Consider the following 20643-nt stretch of genomic DNA (forward strand, 5'->3'; position numbering starts at 1 on the left):
ACAAACCCTGACAATGCAAACCCCTGAGCCCTAGGAAGGAAGAGGACGACTGATGGCAGCACCTCTCAAGGGTCAAAGTCCCAATTCTTGCCACACCGGGTCTCCCCAAAGGCAGCCAGGCCAGCAAATGCCAGAGTTCGACAATGGATCCACACCAGGGGTCATACTGGGCACCAGAGGCCGGGCTGTGGCAGAGGGGGTAGCACTGGGCTTTGGAGATGCACAGACCCGCTGGGCTCACAGGCACAACCAGACCCCGTGGAGCCGGAGCGCCGCTGGCCTGGCCATCCGTGAGGCCGGCGCGCCCCCTAGCGGCTGCTTTAGCTGGAGGCGCGGGGAGGGGAGCAGGAGGGGGAGGGAATCAGGGGTCCTGAGAGGTAGAACCAGCCAGCCAGGTGGGAGATGGTGTGGACAGCGGGAGGCTCTGGGAGGCAGCAGAGTGTTTCCCACACCCCACCCGACTCAGGCAGCCCTGTGTGTAAACCAAGAGCCCAGCCTGCCACCAAAGGCTAAGCAGAGCTCAGGCTCCTTCCTGTTGAGGGCAGGCCCACTCACTGGCTCCCTCAACATGCTCAGGACAAACCCACAGGCACCTCCTCCTGACCTTCAGTCATGGGGGTGACCTCCCCTTCTGCACATTCCCCAAAGGTTTTGGCATATGACACACCCACCCAGGATTCTGAGGACCCCCCCCTTTATAGAAGAGGGTGGCAGTGAACGCGGGACTGTGGTGCCCCCCGAGACGGCGCTGACAGGTCATGGGAGTGGAGGTCACACCCTGTTGGGTCAGCGTCCCCTCCAGGACGCTGCACCCAGACAACAGCATTGTAAGGTGCTGTGTCCCCACAGGTGGAGCACCTAGGTCCATGAACAGCAGGGCAGGGGGGAGGGCTCCACTCCAGCGACCCACTCAGGAAATCTGCATTTTTCCTCCCTACAACTTTAGGTTCTCTGGGTCTAGAGGGGACAGGAAGTTCCACTGGCCTGAGCTGTGGCCTCATCACACTCATTCTTCCTCAGGGGACACCAGCAGGCCAGAAGCTGAGTCATCACACCAACAGGAGGGGGCAGGACACAATGGGGCACTCTGCAACTGGGTCGCTCTTCAGGCCCCACCCCACCATCCAAACTAGGTAGTAAATGGGGCTCAGATCCCTGGGGAGGAGGGGTTGGACAGCTCCTGCACACTTCCGCAGTAAACCCTGTGCATGAAATCCCCAAACCTGACACCTCTTCCCCATGCTCTAGGTCCTCCTCCTGGTCACCAAGGCTTGGAGCCCGCACCACCCCCTCTCCTGGGGGCTGCAACACTCCTCACAGTCTCCCCATGTCCCCTCCTGTCTCACCCCCACAGTGCCACCCTCCATGCTGTGCCCCCCACACCACGCCCACTGCTCTCACTTGGCCTTGTACATGCCCTCAGCCCACCCCACCTTCCTTTATCTGCAGCTGCCTGCAACTCCTCACTAGGCTGCAGAAACCCTGGGAGACATCCCTGCATCCTAATCCATCGCTTTGTAGCCTCGGCAAAAACAGAATCAACCATGCTGAGCTGTGAGCTCTATGGAAAGAAGGTGCCTCTCTGACTGCTCCACGGGCAGTGATCCACGTCAAGCCTCTAGACACCTGACCCTCAGACATCCTGCCTGGGGCTGGGGTGGGGGGCCTGGGACAGAGAATGTAAGACCCAGAGGAGCCACCTCTCCTGGCCACAGCCTACACTGGTCTCGGGGGCTGCAGCTATTAAGTGAAGGGCCATCCAGGTCATACCCACAGGCGCGAGGTGCGCAACTGGTGGGACCCCCCTCACAGGCAGCAGTCTGGCCTAGTGGCCAGAGAGCTCTAACAGAGGTGTCCCCCGCTTGCCCTGAGCCCCACAGCTGGCTTCCTCCCTCCCTCTCCAGGGCCACGGTCCAGGCAGGCTGGTCTGTGCAAGGGCTGCTATGGCCAGTCCCTGCTCAAAACATTCATACAGGAGGAGACCACAGCTACCCCTCCTGTGAGGATGCTGCCCTCCTCCGCCCAGGGCGGCTCTGCCACTGGGGAAACCACAGCGCCTTCCTGCCACCCCCCATCACAGCTGCCCAGCTATCATGTGGCTGCAGATCTGATCCCTTCCAGGTCCCACTGGGGCTGTCAGGCCAGAGAAGGGCAGGCAGTCCAGAGCCTGGGCCCTGCCCCAGTGGCCGGGCTTTCACCTGCGGAACCAGTACTCCTGCTGCCCCCATTCTTCAAGTGAGGAGCGCAGGCTCAGAGAGCTGGTCTGCTCACCTACAGACACACAAGTCTCCTCCCAAAGTCCAGCCTGCAAAGCACAGCCTCCATGAGAGCTGGCTTTACTCCTCTGGAAGACAGCTGGCTAAAATCTATCAGCCACCTTACCAATCTTCATAGCCTAGAAGCTAGCAACATCCCTGGTAAAAATCTAGATCAGGGGTGGGCAAGCTAAGGCCCACAGGCCAAATCAGCCAAATCCAACCCCAGGCCTGATTCAGCAAATACAGTTTTACTGCAACGTGCACACGCCTACCCACTGACATTTTGTCTGTGGCTGCTTCCTTGTTACAAGGTGGTGGTGCCGACAGATACAGTGTGGCCGGCAAAACCCAAAGTACTTACTGTCTGGTCCTGCACGGAAGTTTACCAGCCCCTGCTCTAAGCTAAGTCATGTTGAAAACAAAACCCAAAAAACAAAAGGCAAAACAAAACAAAAAAACAAAAACAATTTATTTTTTAAAAGATTTTATTTATTTGGGGCATCTGGGTGGCTCAGTCGGTTAAGCATCTGCCTTCGGCTCAGGTCATGATCTCAGGGTCCTGGGATCGAGCCCCACATTGGGCTCCCTGCTCAGCAGGGGGTCTGCTTCTCCCTCTCTCCCTCCCCACTGCTCGTGCTTGCTCTCTCTCTAGCTCTCAAATAAATAAATATTTTTTAAAAGATTTTATTTATTTGACAGAGAGAGGAAGAGCAGGGGAGTGGCACAGAGAGAGGGAGAAGCAGGCTCCCCACTGAGCAGGGAGCCCAATGAGGGGCTCGACCGCAGGACCCTGAGATCATGACCTGAGCCGAAGGCAGACGCTTAACCGACTGAGCCACACAGGTGCCCCAAGAAACAAAATCTATATACAAACATATTCAGGTATTACAATTTATAAAAACAGTAAATTGGTAAACCTATACGATATTTTGTATGATGGTTGTTTAGTTACTGATAAACTGGAGAACATATTTATTATGCAGAACAGAATGCAGGGTAGAGTAACCTGGAGAGCATGATCTCCACACATACAGAAAGAGATGCCTCGGAAAAGATGAGACAGAAAGATGTCAAAATGGTGACTGGTGTTGTCCCTGGGTGGGAGGATCGCAGGTGATGTTTCTTCTTTAGTTTTCCCCTGCTCTCCCAAATTAGTAAAACAAGCACAAAGGACTGTACTTTGGTCACCATAAAGTAAGAATTTCCCGAGAGCATCTGTCCCTCCCTCTAGGTCTCCTTCAGTGCGCCTCTCACACACGAGTGAAGGGCGTGGAAATGCAGGGCACAGAGGGCTTCTCATTGGAGGGGGCGGTCACAGCCCAGAACCCTGTCCAGCTGCCTGGAACGCCTGTCCCCTCCTCAGTGAGGGCAGGTCCAACCTTACTGTCCCTGGGAAGCCGTGCTTGCCCGCGTGGAACCTGAGCAAGCAAACCACACCATGCTGTGTGACCACTCCACCTTCCAGCAGGGGCTCCTTGGGGGCTGGCAGCCCCATGGACCCCAGAGCACAGGCCAATGTCTAGAACCTACTGTCTGATGAACCAAATGGGGAAAAAGCTGATTTAAAAAACTGGGTGGGCGGGTGTCTGGGTGGCTCAGTCGGTTGAGTGTCTGACTCTGATTTCAGCTCAGGTCATGATCTCAGGGTCCTGAGATTGAGCCCTGTATAGGGCTCCAAGCTCAGTGGGGAGCCTGCCTGACATTCTCTCTCTCCCTCTGCCCCTCCCCCTGCTCGTGCATGCTCTCGCTCTCTAAAATAAATTAATAAATCTTAGAAAAAACCCTGTGAAATGGCGCTTCTAAGAAGGCAGAGAAATTTGAAAAGGATTCCCCAAGTATGCAGACCCCACATTTTCTCCCTCAGAGGAGCCCCTGACACCCCCCCCAGCGAGCCCCCAGAGGAGCCCTTGCAGACTCCCACGTCCTTCCATACTGCATGTGTGGCTCTAGGACGCAGCACATCCCCAAAGGTCCCGAAGCTCACCCATCTCCCCAATCCAACAGATATGCGCTATTCACCCCTCAGCCGACTCTTCCTGGTGTCCCCAGCCACCTCCCTCGGGGACCCTGTCACCCTGGCCCTCAGAGCATAGACCACCAGCCCTGTCTTGGCTTCCTTCCCGCCACGGCGTGGCTCCTTCCGTCTCCCACACAGGTTCTGACCCTTCCTTCAGGCCCTCTACTACCCCCAGGAGGCGTCCTGCCCTCCCTTTTAGATACTGCCCGTCCCTGCAATGTTCTGTCCACACTGCAGCTGGGGAGCTTTCAAAATACAAATCCGCTCACCTCATGCTACGGCCCCCTCTGGCTTTAAACGCCCCAGGGTCTCCTGCTGCTTCTACGGTAAGCATAACCCTGTACACACGACTCCAGCCTCACCCACTGCTCTCTGCACCCAGCCCCTTCTAGGCCTGCACCTGTCGCTACACTGCCCAGCTCTCCCCACCCAACCCCAGTAACTCTTCCTTTGGGGCCCCTGCCTGAGGCCAAGCCTCCTGGCCTCTCAACCAGCTCAGAGCTCCTCATGTCCCTCTCTCAGAGCCCGTGTCATGGCTCACACTGATCTTTTCATCTGTAAGAGGCCTTGGACCATGTCTGCTACTCTCATCAGCAGGGGACCAGGTGGGTGCAGGGCCTGGCGTCAGTGAGGACCCCGAGGCCTGCTGACTGGGTGCGAGGGCCAGCACAAAGCCCTGTGTATGGATGCTGCTCCACACGACACTCTGGAAAGGACAGTAGTGTGGACAAAGCACACAGCAGCCAGGTGAGGCTGGCTGAGGATGGAGGGGAGCCCAGTACACAAAACAGGGCCGGGGGGGGGAGGTTGGCATGGGGCTTAACTTGAGCCCCTATCTGAGAGGGACCCCAGGCCCTGGTACTGAAGGGGTGTGGGGGTCTCCAGATGCAGGTGTGAAGCAGAAAGTGTGAGGGCAGCTGAGGTGAGGGGATTCACAAATGCCCCTGACCTGAGTGCTTTTCTGCCCCATAAATCTCACCAAGCCCGCCAGGTACAGCCCAGGACATGTGCTCCTCAACACGATATCCCCGCACAGAGCCGGGCACGCCTCAGTCCCCACCGTAGGCACTTCCCCAAGACTCACCACCCAGCTGCTTACCTTGCACATCGTGCCCACCAGGGCTCCGTCCCGGCTCCAGACGGCACCCAGCACGAGGTCCCCATGGGCCACCAGCTCTGTAGAGAAGCAGCCAAGGTCAAGAGGGGGCCCAGGGTCTCCCCATCCTGTCCTGGGCAATGCGGGCACCAGTGAAGTGGGCGCAAGAGGGCCTAGCTTGGGGTCACGCCCAGGGCAGAGGCAGCAGCTTGCAAGGGTCTCTGTCCAGCAGGAGGAGAAAGGGCAGCACCTCCTTCCAAACCCGCTGCACTGCACCTGGACTTCTTCCTTCAGCCCTGCCTGCATCAGGCCACACTTCTACTCAAACACCTTCTGAGCCTCCCTGCTCCTTACTCAGCCTGGCTTTCACGTCCCACCCAGGCTTACTTCCAGTCACTCACCAATACACCCCGACTGAGTCACACCAGCCCATAGCCAAGCCACATACATTCCCACCCTGGGCATCTGCTTGGGCCATCCCTGCTCCTCCCCCAGTGTGACAATTTTAAAATATGTCCACAAATTATGTGATGCTCATCCTATTATAGATTGAATTGTCTACCCACAAAAAAATGCTAGGACGCCTGGCTGGCAATGTTGGAAGAGCATGCGACTTCTCAGTCTCAGGGTAGGGAGTTCGAGCCCCACACTGGGTAGAGAAATTACTTAAAAATAAACAAATAGGGGTGCCTGGGTGACTCAGTCGTTAACCATCTGCCTTCGGCTCAGGTCATGATCCCAGGGTCCTGCGATCAAGCCCCGCATCGGGCTCCCTGCTCCTCGGGAAGCCTGCTTCTCCCTCTCCCACTCCCCCTGCTTGTGTTCCCTCTCTCGCTGAGCCTCTCTCTGTCAAATAAAGAAATAAAATCTTAAAAAAGATAAAATAAACAAACTTAAAAAAAAAAATGCTGACGTCCTAACCCTCAGCACCTGTGCTGTACCTTTCTTTGGAAACAGGGTCTTTGTGGAAGATCAACTTAAGCTGATATCGTTAGGGTAGGTCCTAGTCCAGTAGGACTTGTCCTCGTGAAAAGGGAAATTTGGACACAGAGGCGGGCATGCACAGAGAAAAGACGATGCAAAGACACGGAGAAGACACCACGTACAAGCCGAGGGACGCCTGGGGGGCCTGGGACAGACTTGCCCTCATTGCCCTCGGAAGGCACCAGCCCTGTCCCGACCCCTGGGTTTCAGACTTCTGTTCTCCAGACTATGACACAGGAAGTTTCCTGTTATTTGAAGTCATCCAGGTTGTTGTCCTTCATTACAGCAGCCCTAGGGATCTAACGCGCCCTCCCTTCAAAACGTGAAGCCTAATTCCCTTCGTCTTGAGTGTGAGCAGGATTTAGTAACTCGGTTCTAACGAAGAGAGTCTGGTATAAGTGGAGGCATGTGACTTCCGAAGCTGGGCCATGCAAGGCACTGCCGCTTCCTCCCTGCTCCGCCCCCCGTGGATGGTCCACCAGAGGCAGCCAGCCGCCATGCTGTGGGGAGCTCATGCAGCCCAGGGAGAGGCCCCGTGGCGGGGACTGAGGTGTCCTGCTCACAGCCAGCACTGTATCCGTGAACCCTCTGAGAAGCCGAGCCTCCTGCCCCAATCAAGTCTTCTGATGAGGGAGCCAACATCTCAACTGCAACCTCATAAAAGACCCCGAGCATGAAGCACCCAGCTGAACAGCTCCCAAATCTCTGACCCTCAGAAACTGTGAGATAATAAATGTTCATAAGTATTTTAAGCCTCTACGTTCTGTGATAATCTGTTCTGCAGCAGCAGATAACCACTTTGCCCGGGCTTCCTGCCCTGGGATTAACCCCAGCCCTGCTGCCCACCTGCTCTGTGGCCTTGGGCCTGTTGTTTAACCTCATCTGTGACATGGGAATGGCAGCGCGGCCCAGTGGCACCACTGTGCCGAGTCGGCAGGGAGCCCTCAGCACAGCGCGGGCCTGCGAGGGCTTGAGACACAGCAGTTACAGTTGGGTGACCCCCCTGATGACAGACTACCTGGTCCCCTCTGCTTCAAAGGTCAGGCTGGTCTCCTGGATAGTACCAGGAGCTGGGTGGTTCACACTACCGACGGCCCTCAGTTGGCCTCTCTGTCCCAGCCCCAGAGGTGGGGACCTCACCTTGGTGAGCCTGGCCCACCCTGGACACTCCGCACAGCCCTAGAAGGCAAGGCCGTCTTTTAACTCTCGGAGCCTGTGTCTTTGCCCTAAAAAGGGGATGAAAATGTCAGGGCCTCAGCAGAAATGATGCCGTGGTGTCAGTACAGAATACCAGGTGTCCACATGGATCACAGGGTCATAACCATTCACTGAGGAATCTGACCCAAAGCTGTCATCATCTATGCTGGTCTGAATGTTTGTGTCCCCCCACATGTTGAAGCCTGACTCTCGCTGTGATGGTGTATGGAGGCAGGGCCTCTGAGAGGTGACTGGGTCATGAGGGTGGAGCCTCCTGAACCAGATCAGTGACCTGATAAGAAGCCCTGAGCGCCCCTTCGTCCCTTCGGCTGTGAGAATACACAGCAGGACGGCCATCGGTGACCCAGGAAGCAGGTTCTCACCAAACACTGAGTCGGCCGGCACCCTGATCTTGGATGTCCAGGCTCCAGAACCACGAGCAATGAGTTCCCGTTGTTTGTAAGGCCCCCCGGCTGTGGGGGTGGCTTAGAGCAGCCAGACTTGGAACACACGAAGACAGGCTCAGCCATGAAAGCGAGAGCAGAAGCCTGGGGGAAGGGGCTCAAGGCGGCAGAATCCCTGTCTGGCAGAAAAGCAGCCAGAAGTTTGTTTTCAAAACCAAAGTGACAGGGCGCCTGGGTGGCTCAGATGGTTAAGCGTCTGCCTTCGGCTCAGGTCATGATCTCAGGGTCCTGGGATCGAGTCCCGCATCGGGCTCCCTGCTCCTTGGGAGCCTGCTTCTCGCTCTGCCTCTCTCTCCCTCTCATGAATAAATAAATAAAATCTTAAAAAAAAAAAAAACAAAAAACCAAAGTGACACACCACTTAAGCAATAACAGTAGAAGGAAGGTACTTAGGCATACGGAGGAAAAACAAGATCAGAAGATGAAAACAGATGCCTACAGGAAGTGGGATGCAGCATTTGTGATACATCTGCTAGAATCTCACAACCCTTCCTCCCACAGACACACATACTCTAAAATTCACGGTACCGAACACCTAGAGCGACGGAGTGCCGTCCAGACAGGGGCTGCCGGGCACGGGTACCTGTGAGGGCCTGCTGCTTGGCTACATCCCAGACCTTCACGGCCATGCCCACTGCGCTCGCCAGGATACCGTCCGTGGTGGGATGGAACTGCAGCACCTCTACCTGGACAGGCTCTGGGCCCAGCACCAGCCCGGGCACCGAGGGCAGCACCTGGCCAGGGGCGGGCAGGCGCCACAGCTTCACCTACGGGAAAGAGCAAATCCGTGAGCCCAGGGCCGCCCCAACCCTGGGACTGTGCTTGGGCATGGGGGCTGTGTATCCCATGTGAGGAAAGACAGGGCAATCCAGCCCGGGATCACGGGGTGTCATTAGAAGCAGGGGTGTGGGGGGGGTGGGGAGACATGGGATGGGGGCTCTGCTCCATGTCCTCCAGTGTCCCCCACCACCCCAGCCCTGTACTCCTCAGGCAGCCTAGCAGCAGAACAGCAAGCGAGGTCCACGGCTCCTGGCAAGGGCACGAGAGCACAAGGGAGCTGGTGTGGGCCGAGGAACCGAGACTCCGGGCTAGCCCGGCTCTGGAGGCCTGTGCAGGGGCCGAGGGCCCTGGAAGAGACTGGGAGGGACATCGAGCAGCTTGTCCAGCAGCTCCACTCACCGTCCTGTCAGCTGAGCCCGTGGCCAGGAGGAAGTCATCAAAGGGAGAGAAGTCCAAGTCCATGACCAGGTCTGCGGGAGAGCAATGGCTGACACAGGCCTGGCGAGAACTTACCAGAACTTTGTTTCCAGCCCAATATGATATCTCCCCAAGGTGAGGAACCACAGCCCAGGGTTTCAGAGATGGGACAACTCTGCCTACATGGTGGCAGGCTGAAAGTCCATGAGGAAAGGCACCTCTGGAAATCCTCGCCTGTGATACAAACCCCCCAGGATGGGCTAAGGCCCTGGCATCAGGAGGTTAGCATGATGACAGGCAGGAAGCTCCTCAAAACACCAAGCACCTGCATGTGCCCCAAATCCAGAGCCCAATGCAGGGCCTGGCCTGCAAACGTGTGAATGAATGCGAGTGCCAGCCCTGCTCTGGGTCCACGAGGGATTCACAAACTGGACAGACACCACCCAGCCCTGACAGACCCTCAGCACCTCCACAGCGAGACACACACACACACACATCTCTGCAGACGTAGCAAGAGGTAGGCTGAGTACGGGGACTCAAAGGTCAGGGCTCAGGGCAGCTTCATGGAGGAAACATGGTGAGCCCTGAAGAATATGAAGGACTAGAACAGGTCAGACATCAGGGAAGCGGGGGCCTGGGTGACACACCCAAGCTAGGAGTTCTCTGCCCCTCAAGTCCCCACCGGGGGGGGTGGTCAGAGTGTATCTGACCTGAGGCTGAGCAGCCAGATTCTCTCTTAAGGGAATTATACCAGGAATTAGAAGGTCTAGTGACAGGGCGCCTCAGGGACTGGCCTGGGTGGAGGGCAGCCAGCTGGGAGGGAGCCATCAGCTCCCACGCCAGGACCCTCCTAAGGCCTGCATGTCCAGCTGCTCCTTCGGTTTTGGAAACTCCCCAGGCCTTCAGCTCTGGAAGCTCTCTTCTAAATCCCTTTTTGGCTAAAGCAAGCTGGAGCTGGTCTCAGTTCTTTGCAACCCAAAAACCTGAGCTGCTCAGCTCCAGAAGGCCAGGAGAGGGAGACAGGGGCACACCGAGTGAGCCACAGCCCTGAGAGGAAACCCACATTTCCTGAACCTCACCAGGGGGGTGAGGAGGCCAGGGATCAGTGTGGGGTGTGGCAGGGAATTGTGAGCATGATGGCCAGGCTTGCATCACCAGGGTAAGGAGCGCAGTGACTATTTCTGCTGCCTGCCTCCGCAGGGGGTCAAGCAGGTATGTTTTCCTCTCAGGCCAGAGCCAGACTCTGAAGAGAAAAGAGAAGGGCAGGGACACCTGGGTGACTCAGTCAGCTAAGCGGCTGCCTTTAGCTCAGGTCATGATCTCAGGGTCCTGGGATTGAGCCCCCCATCGGGCTCCCTGCTCTGCAGGAAACCTGCTTCTCCCTCTCCCTCTGCTGCTTCCCCTGCTTGTGCTCTCTCTTTCTCTCCGACAAATAAATAAAATATTTAAAAAAAAAGAGAGAGAGAGAGAGAAGGGGCAGATGAAGACAGGCACCCCTTGGGACAGCCCTGGTCTGGACTCCTGGAACTCCTGCCACCCTGCCTGTGGGCTCCGCACTGGACAGGGCAGGGCCCAGGCTGGATGCAGCAGCCAGCGTGAACAACCTGGCATCCCCGAGGGAATGAGAAGTGGTGATGTGGCCAACCTGAGTGCCCAGCTGAGCTGGCAGGCCTGTGTCCTTTATGTGCATTTACCTCACCAAATCCTCACAACAACCCCTCAGGATGGCACTATGGCATGATCCCCAACTGGGGGACAAGGACATGAGGATAGAAAGGTTAAGTAATTTGCTTAGAGCCACACAGCTAGGAAGGGGCAAGGCTGACTGATGTCAGGCAGTCAGTTTGGTTTCAGAACCTACATCCTCAGACAGCACCACACTGCCTTTCCCAGCTCGGAGCAGGTCCCCAGCCACCCCACAGCCCAGACCGCAGGAACACTCTTCAAACGCTTCCCAGCTCTCTGCTCCCCTGGGTGGCTGGGCTGAAGGGCACTTGGCCCTGACCAGGAGGCAGAAGGCACCCCCGAAGGCAGGGGAGAAGCTAAAGGCCAGCCCACTGCACTCTCCCCCACCAGTGGCACCTCAGAGGGCAGACTGGTGCCTGCTGCCTTGAAGGCAGGTTCTGAGGAACTAGAGGTGCCCCCAGAGCAGCATTTTGGCAAGGCTGTGAATAGTTGAGGCCACAGTGAGCTACACCGTATCAAAAGAGGCCTGGTCCAGCTTCTCCTCAAAGGTCCCCCAGTAATGGGGCTCACTACCTGACAGACATCAGCAACCTGGGGCAGCTCCCCCATGGGTAACATGCATCAAGAATACAGGGGCCAGGAGTGCCCAAGGCGCTCAGTCAATCGAGCGGCCCGCTCTTGGTTTTGGCTCAGATCATGATCTCGGGGTCCTGGGATCGAGCCCTGAGTCTGACTCCACACTCAGTGGGGAGTCCGCTCCAGGATTCTCCCTCCCTTTGCCCCTCTCCCAATGCATGTACGCACACACATTCTCTCTCTCAAATAAATGAATCTAAAAAAAAACAAAAGAAACAAAAAAACAATACAGGAGTCAGACAGACCCTGGTTCCAAGTCCAGTGTTGGTAGGCTCCTAATCTCTTTGAGCCTTAGTTTTGTTAGCTAAAAAATGGGTCATTTAAAAATTTTCTTCAAAGAGGTGTAAGAGGGCGACTGGGTGGCTCAGTTGGTTAAGCAACTGCCTTCGGCTCAGGTCATGATCCTGGAGTCCCGGGATCGAGCCCTGCATCAGGCTCCCTGCTCAGTGGGAAGTCTGCTTCTCCCTCTGACCCTCCCCCCTCTCGTGTTCTCTCTCCTTTTATCTCTGTCTCAAATAAATAAATAAAATCTTTAAAAAAAAAAAGGAGTAAGAGTGGATAAAAAAAGCAGACTTCTTCCACCTGTTACAACAAAAATTAATCTCAAATTTTACGCTAAGTGAAAGAAGCCAGATTTGAATGACTATGTGTGGTATCATTCCATTTATGCGAAACATCCAGAAAAGGCCGGGCTGTAGCTGGCAAACGTTTGCTGCAAAAGGGTAAGACGGTAAATACTTAAGAGCTTGGGGACCTTATGGTCTCTGTCACACCTCCTCAACTCTGTGGTTGCTGGGAGAAAGCAGTCACAGGCCGAATGTCAATGAAGAGGCGTGGCTGCGTCCCAAAAAATGCTATTTACCAAGACAGGCAGCCAGCCAGATGTGGCCGGGACAGTAGCTTGCAGACCCTGGCAGCAGAGGCAGAAAGCAGATCAACCAGTGCCTGAGGCTTCGGTGCCGGAGGTGGAAATGGATTAACCACAAAGGCGCATGAGGATCCTCTGGGGAAATGTTCTAAAATTGGGCTTTGGATACCCAACTCTGTCACTTCCATAAGAGTCATCAAATCCCTCACTCAAAACAAGTCATATTAATGGTATATAAATGATGCCTCAATAAAGTTGTAAAAGACTTTAAGAAGGAATAAGATGAGAAAGTGTAGACAACGTTCTCAGCACATAAAGAGCTCTTGACCGGTCTTCACCACTGTTACTCTATTGGCTTCTGTTCTCATCACCTGGACCCCTACACTGAGCTGCACACTCAGACCGGGGACCAAGGGTCAGACCCCTTCCCTCCCCCAAGGCCACCCAACAGGCGGCCAGGAAGGCAAGCCCGACGGGCTGGCCCGCAGCTGCAGCAGCTGGCCAGGGAGAGCGAACTGTTCCCTGGGAGCGGGCGGGCTGCCAGGCGGGCTGCCGGGAGCGCCCAGAAGCAGCTGCAGCACACAAAAGCTCTCTTTGTGAGGGCCCGTCTCCAGCCCTGAAGCCCAGCCAGCCCCCTCCTTGAGGGGCGTTGAGCAGCCTGGCTGGGGAGGAGGCCTGGTGGTGAAGGGTGGTCTGCTGGGCTCCAGAAGAGGTCGCGGGGCTAAGAACCCCATAGGACTGAGTCCTCCACAGTGGACTCCACGGCACCAGCCTGGAGCCTGGTGCTGGCCAGGGCACATCCCCCCCTCTCAGTTGGATGATCTGGAGCACTCAGCTTCCCTTCTCTCTGCCCAAGTGCAATTCTCAACCAGGACCCAGCTTTCCAATATAGCTTTCGCTGTACAAAGGTATAGCGAGGACAACAGGAGGAACCTGGCAAGCCATGGGACCGTGGAACCAGGTGAGTATGAATCCCTATACCCAGGGAGGGAGGAGTGAGTTCTAGACTTCCTGGGTCCAGTCTCCACTCACCTGAATGGCAGCCAAGGTAGGTCACCTGTCTCTTGTCCTCTCCTTGGCCTTCCAGAGGCACGATGCCCAGCACACCTGTCAAACACACGGGGGCTCTGACTTCAGTCCTAATGGGAACCATTTGCTGCCCAGGGCTCCCAGAGGATACGAGACCCAAAAGCTCAGCCTTGGACCTTCCCAGAGCCTCCACCAATCATAAAATAATACCTCTCTGGACACAGTGATTGGTCCAAGATTATTTTCTTACCCTACAAAAGAACCTGCTGTGACATCAGATGTACAGAAGATACTGGAGAAAGAGGTTGTCTCTTTCTGGCATTGTGGGTCGTATGAGATCAGCTTTGGGCCACCAGTGGCCACTTTTCCCAGCCTTCCCTGAGAAAGAAGCCATCACCCAAGGGCAGCTGAGCTGAAGGACAGGACACAGGTCAGGGCCAATGGCATGTGTGAGCCTCTGGATACAGCTCTGCCTAAAGCCTCTGGACGTCTTACTTATACCAGCCAAGGAAGTAAACAAGTTTTGTTTAAGTCAGTTTGAGGTCCGAGTTATCACTAGCAACCAAAAAAGTCCCCACTAACACGGGAACTTTTTTTTTTTTTTTAAAGGTTTTATTTATTTATTTGACAGAGACACAGCGAGAGAGGGAACACAAGCAGGGGGAGTGGGAGAGGGAGAAGCAGGCTTCCCGCTGAGCAGGGAGCCCGATGCAGGGCTCAATCCCAGGATCCTGGGATCATGACCTGAGCCGAAGGCAGACACTTAACGACTGAGCCACCCAGGCACCCCAACACGGGAACTTTTCAAATCTTGGTGTTCCTATTGACTCCAGCCAATCCCAGACCTCCAGATGAGGAGTGGGTAGCACATGGGGACAGCTAAAAACAAACGGGACAGTCCTCTCCTTGTCCTCCTGGCCAATCTCTTAAAAACCATAGCCAGGGGCGCCTGGGTGGCCCAGTCAGTCAAGCATCTGACTCTTGGTTTCGGCTCAGGTCATGATCTCAGGGTCCTGGGATCGAGGACCCACATCAGACTCCACACTCAGTGTGGTCTGCTTGACATTCTCTCTCTCTTCCTCCGCCCCTCCCACTTGCACTGTCTCTCTCTCTCAAATAAATAAATAAAATCTTAAAAAAAAAAAAACAAAAAACCCACAGCCAGTGTGGTTTATTCAAAGTATACACCACTTTGTGTATACTTGGTTGATCAGAACCAATCTGATCATCGCACATTAACCAGTTTATAGGGGTGTAAGGCCCTACATGGTGCTGACCTCTGAGCCCCACGAGGAGCCCCCAAGCCTCCAGCCTGAAATGAGCCTGTCCTTCCGCCCCATCCTAATTAGGGTGACAATGTCTGAATCTCCATCCACATCCATGTCCACCTCCCTACCTGGACGGTCAGAGTTAAATGCAATCAAGTGGCAGCTGGATTTGATATGGTTCCCACATGAGGGTGTGGTTCCTGCTCGAATGTCACTGATCCAGGCCTGAAAATAAAGAATAAGAATTGTGACGGCCAGGTCTCTGCTCATAACTAAAGCAGGGGCTGCTCCATTAGAAATGCATTCCTTTGGATCTAACCCTGTCCCCACTCACGTACTCCCTTAGGATATTCAAAATATTATTGAAATGATAACCTAAGTCATAAGGGGGGTAATTTGGTTTATTAAATCGGTTCTCTAATAAGGGGGAGAAGACTGTCAGAAGGGAAGCTCAGGATAAATGAAGTCAAAAGGCCGGGGGGTTGTTTCTTTTAAAAGGGAGAGAGAGAAGCAGAGAAAGCAGAAGTGAGCACCTAAAACAGAAGACAGACTCAACTTCCTCCAAGGCACCGCTGAAGGCCTCTACCAAGTATAGGGGTCTCCTTGCAAGCCACAGGAGAAAAACACTCAAGCTCAGAAAGGGGAAGAATCAAGGCCTCTCCTCCACAAAGTCTCAGAGAAAGATGAACAATGCACCCCTGAGAAAAGGCAATAATGTTAACACCCCCACATACGGAGGGGCAAAGGAGCATTCTTTCTGAAACTAAGGTCATCAAGGTCCAAACGTTTTCTCTGTTGGTATTAAAGCACTGTGTCACACTCATCCCTGCCGCAGCTCATCCCTGAAAATTGAACACCCTTGTTTCCCAACCTACCCACCCACAGTGCACTGGAAACCGCCTCCTCCATGCAAGTTTCTATTTCAATTTTCACCTGTGTTATCATCTTGCATTATTTCATGTTTACTGTACAAATAGAGTGACAGGAAATATCTTTGAAAAGGAGAACAAGAATAGATCACCTGTCCTCCCATCTCCCTAATCTAAACTGTTTTTAAAGCTCTCTCTGTAATCCCTGGTCCCGTGCCTGTCTGTTTACCTTGCTGGACTAAAGCCCACCTGGGACAAGCCCCAAGGCCCATCAAGTATACTCCAGATCCATTCAAGGAGTGCTTACTGCACTCAGAAAGACAGTATTAATGCAAATCTGAGCACCTCTCCACCCTTTGCTTTGCTTTCAACCTTTTAGTGCAATGGCTCCCCACTGCACTCAGAAAAAACCCAACTTCTTCCTGTGGCCCTTGGGCTCTGCAGGACCTCTCTGGACTCACCTGACACCCTGCTTCCCCATCACTGCCCTCCATCCACTCTGGCCCACTTTTCATTCCTCCACCAGGCTCTTTCCCACCCCACTCTTCTTGTAGCTGGCTGCTTCTCACCTTCCTGACCTCAGCTTAAATGTCACCTCCTCCCTGCAGCCTTCCCTGACCACTCTATGGAGATTAACCTGCATGTGGCCATTCCCCTCCATCTCCATTCCAGCCTTTCCTGTGTGTTCTTCAGGGCACTTACTAAAACTTGCAGTGCCCTTGCAGGCCTGTCTGCTTGCTGTATGTCTCCTTCACAAGACTGTAAGCAGTACAGAGGAAGGAAAGTGCTGTGGTGTTCACAGTTGTGGTTCCAGGAGCACACGGAAGTAGAGAGGAAATATTGCCCAAAGGATGAAAATTGGGCTGCTGCCCCAGGCTACCCTGCTATGCGTTTGCTCCTGATGGGGCTACTAGAAGTCAGTTCCTAAGCCTGCCTTCCAAATAACATTGGGAGCAGCAGACCAGGACTGGCATCATCTCTGAAGCACACCCCTCATCAAGCCGGCTGCCCTTTCGGGGGTCCGAGGCGCCCCCCAACACCTGGCTCAGCTCTTCCTCTGGGCTCCACCTCCTCGGGCCTCCCCAGACCCCACCCATCCCCTGGCAGCATCACCCCAGTAAGAGAAGAGCTGCTCTTGCGCCAGCCGCGAGAGAAGGAAGCGCCGGCGGAAACCCGAGGGAGGGGCGCGCCTCTGTCTGAGGGGCTCCCGCTCTTCAGCTGACACACCCGGACTCACCAAGGCCAACGGAGAGGGAGGCATCTCTCCCACACCCCAGCCCCGGGCAGGGCCGATCGTGGCGGCAGGGAGGAGCTGGTGCCAGCAGAGCCCGAGCCGCGGTCTCCGGCGAGGCCGACCGGAAGCCGAAAAGGCAGGAAGCCTTGCAGGCCTCAAGCCTCGGCCCGGCCGGGCGGGCTGCACCGCTTCGGGGGTCCCGGGACGAGGCGGGCGAGCCCGCGGACCGCGGCGCTCAAGGGGCGGCCAGAGAGAGACCGGCCAGGGAGCGCCAGACTCTGTCCTCCGGGTGCGACGGAACAGCCGGGATACCGGGCCCGGGCCTGAAGGGGGCGCCCCGGGGCAGGCGGGCTCGGGGGATTCCCGCGTGGGGTCCGGGGGAGGGGGAGGGGCGGAGGCGCGGGGACCCGCGCGCAGGGCTCACCTCGCGGCGGGACGGCCGGGCCTCCGTGTGTCGGAACTTGGACACCTTGAAGCGGCTCATGGCGACGGGGACTGCTGCGGGCGCAGCTTCGAAGACCCGGGCGTCGGATCTCAGGTGCACGGACAGCAGCCGCGACTCCCGCCGCCTCCGGCCCCACCCGCTCGCGGCCCCTCGCGGCCACGCCCCGATACGCCCCCGGCCAATCGCAGCCCGCACCGGCCCACTGGGCCCCGCCCCGGGCAACTCTCCCTCCGCGCGAGCGCCGCCGGCCCCGTCCCCCCGACCAATCGCTGCGAGGCCGCCCGGCGAGGCCACGCCCCGATGCCGGCGGGCTGGCCGCGCGGGCGGGGAGGTCACGTGCGGCGCGCTGTCCGCCCCCGACCCTGCGGGGCCCGCGCGGTGGCTGGGGGCACAGTCCCGGTTTTGCAGTCAGGCAATTTTCTCGGGGAGGCTTTCCAGCGTGCCGGGCGCGGCCTACCCGGGGCGGAGAGGGGGCGGAAGTGGACTAGCTCCATTTCGGAGACAGGGACCGCGCTCAGGACCGAGGAGCCGCTAACCGCGGTCACACAGATAGCGGGTGGAAGGGGGGAAGGAAGGGGCGCTCAGGTCTGACGCATATCCCTGTCGCGGGGCTTCATCTAGCGCCTCCGCGTCGCACCCCTCCTGCTTAAGCCAGGTGGGCTCGAGGGCAGGGATGCGGCCTTCAGCATCCCCGCATTAGGGCATGTCTTGGCTGCAGGCCTTGGGCGCCGTGGAGCAGGACCGACACCTGCAAGTATGATTTAGAGGTAAACGGAAAGGGAGAAAAGTGAGAGAAATGGAGAATACCTTTCAGAGCCCCACCAATGACTTGCTTAGTCCCCAAACAACTCAGGAAGAAAAGAGAACAGCTTCATTCCACAACCATTTCTCTCTGCTTTGGAGACGAACTCCAGAATAGGCTTTCTGCTTGAGAACAGGCAGGACGCCTGCTCAGGCGTGTCTGGAAAAGGGACTTTGATCTGAGGAATGCGAATGACTGCTGCAAAAATTTCCAGAGTCTGTGGCAGAGGACAGCCTGTCCTGAGGTTCGTGCCTGCAGGGCGATTCTGAAGGCTTGCAGTGGTGGAGGGCACCAAGGGCCGCCCAGATGCAAGTTCTTATTTTCAGTTTTCACAAGTAAACTGTGAGGTCTAAAAGGCTACTTCCTACCTGTATCCTACCAGGTGAGTTAAGAGAGACTTTGATGTCCATAAATTAAAAGTAGGATGTCAGGGGGCGCCTGGGTGGCTCAGTCGTTAAGCGTCTGCCTTCGGCTCAGGTCATGATCCCGGAGTCCTGGGATCGAGCCCCGCATTGGGCTCCCTGCTCGACGGGGAGCCTGCTTCTCCCTCTCCCACTCCCCCGCTTGTGTTCCCTCTCTCACTGTGTCTCTCTCTGTCAAATAAATAAAATCTTTAAAAAAAAAAAAAAAAAGTAGGATGTCAGTGGAGTTGACTGAGGCCTGGGATTTGGAATTCTAAGCAGTCCAGCAGCCCCTGGATACAGCTTTTCCAGGAAGCCTACTCTTCAGACTCTGGAATTCCAGCAGAATCTGCAGTGTTGTCTCGTGTTGGTTGTGGTGTTCGATTACTGCCAATATTGCTTCTTTTTCCCAAAAAATTGTGGTAAAAAAACATATAAGATTTACCATTTTTAAGTGTCCAGTCCAGTAGCGTTAGGGACATTCACAGTGTTGGGCAACAGGTATCCAGAACCTTTTCATGCAATACTGAGACTCTATACCCATCAAACAACAGCTCTTCATTTCTCCTTCCCACCAGCCCCTGGTAACCACCATTCTACTTTCTATTAGTTTGACTACTTTATTTATTCACTTACTTTTTAAGATTTCATTTTTAAATACTCTCTACACTCAACATGGGGCTCAAACTCACAACCCCAAGATCAAGAGTCGAATGCTCCTCTGAGGCACTCAGGAGCGCGTAGTCTGACTACTTTTGTTATCTCATGTAAGTGGAGTTGTATGCAATTTGTCCTTTATTTTATTTAGCATAATGTCCTTAGGTTCTTCCATTTGTAGCATGTAACAGTATTTCCTTCCCTTTTTTTTTTCCCCCAAAGTAAGCTCTATGCCCAATGTGGGGCTTGAACTCACAACCAGGAGATCAAGAGTCACACACTCTACTGACTGAGCCAGCCAGGTGGCCCCTTTTTATTATTATTTTTTTTTTAGGATTTCCATCCTTGTTAAGTCTATTATACCACTATATGCACCACATAATATATACCATTGATATACCACATTTTGTTTGTCCATTGACAGCCACTGGGTTCGCTCACCTTTTGGTTATAGTGAATAACGCTGCTATGAACGTGGATGTGCAAATCTCTCTTTAAGGTCCTGCTTTCAGTTCTTTTGGATATATACCCAGAAGTGGGATTACTGGATGATAGAATACTTATATTTTTTTGAGGTTCCTCCATACCAGATATTGCTTTTAGAATTACAATTATTAATAGTTTAATACCACCTGTTACTATAGATTGTTTAACTCTATGATATGCAGTAATCTCTTCTTGCATCAACAATATTTGACTTATAACCTCCCAGGAGGGGGACATTCAGACATTATGCATTGCAATTCACATGTAAATCAACTATAGATCTAAAGCTATAAAAAATCTTAGAGGGAAAACAGAGCAAAAGCTTCACAACACTGGATTTGGCAATGATTTTTTTTATATGACACCAAAAGATCCAGGCAAAAAAGAAATAAATAAACCATGAAGAATTTTAAAAATCTGTTCCTCAAAAGACATCATCAACAGAATAAAAAGGCAGTCCACAGAATGGGAGAAAATATTTACAAATCATATGTGTGAGTTATAAGGGACTCATATGGAGAATATAATAGAGAATTCCTAAAAGTTAACAACAACAACAAAAACAAACCACTTAAATTAAAAATTGGCAAATTTCTGGGGTGCCTCAGTGGCTCAGTTGGTTAGGCGTCTGACTTCAGCTTGGGTCATGATCTCAGGGTCCAGGAATCAAGCCCTGCATCAAGCCCCGTGTCTGGCTCCACACTCAGCAGGGAGTCTGCTTCTCCTTCTCCCTCTGCCCCTTCCCCTGCTCATGCCCCCCAATACATAAATAAAATATTTTTTTTTTAATTGGCAAAAGTCTTGGATAGACATTGCTCCAAAGAAGATATACCAATGGCCATTAAGGGTATGAAAAGACGCTCAACATCACTAGCCATTAGAGAGATCAAAAGTATTATGATACCACTTCACACCCAACAGGATGGTTACTACCAACAAACACAACCCCCAGAAAATAACAGGTGTTGGTGAAGATGTAGAGTAACTGGAACCTTTGTGCACTGTTGATGAGAATGTAAAATGATGCAGCCGCTGTGGAAAACAGTATG

The 20643-nt window shown here is 54.4% G+C and overlaps 1 protein-coding gene across 1 annotated transcript in view; it reads right to left on the reverse strand.

Annotated features, from left to right (window-relative positions):
* Window positions 1-17378, reverse strand: part of LOC110588074 (coronin-7) — a 57911-nt gene extending 40533 nt beyond the window's left edge. Inside the window, exons 1-6 of the mRNA XM_021698364.2 lie at window positions 17228-17378; window positions 14829-14925; window positions 13436-13510; window positions 9196-9266; window positions 8600-8783; window positions 5375-5451 (exon numbers count right to left, since the gene is read on the reverse strand). Of these exons, the coding sequence (XP_021554039.2) occupies window positions 5375-5451; window positions 8600-8783; window positions 9196-9266; window positions 13436-13510; window positions 14829-14925; window positions 17228-17287 (564 nt within the window). The 5' untranslated portion in view covers window positions 17288-17378. The remainder of the gene's footprint in view (window positions 1-5374; window positions 5452-8599; window positions 8784-9195; window positions 9267-13435; window positions 13511-14828; window positions 14926-17227) is intronic.
* Between the last annotated feature and the right edge of the window lie 3265 nt (window positions 17379-20643).

Source organism: Neomonachus schauinslandi, chromosome 5, assembly GCF_002201575.2.
Source record: "Neomonachus schauinslandi chromosome 5, ASM220157v2, whole genome shotgun sequence".
Taxonomy (NCBI): domain Eukaryota; kingdom Metazoa; phylum Chordata; class Mammalia; order Carnivora; family Phocidae; genus Neomonachus; species Neomonachus schauinslandi.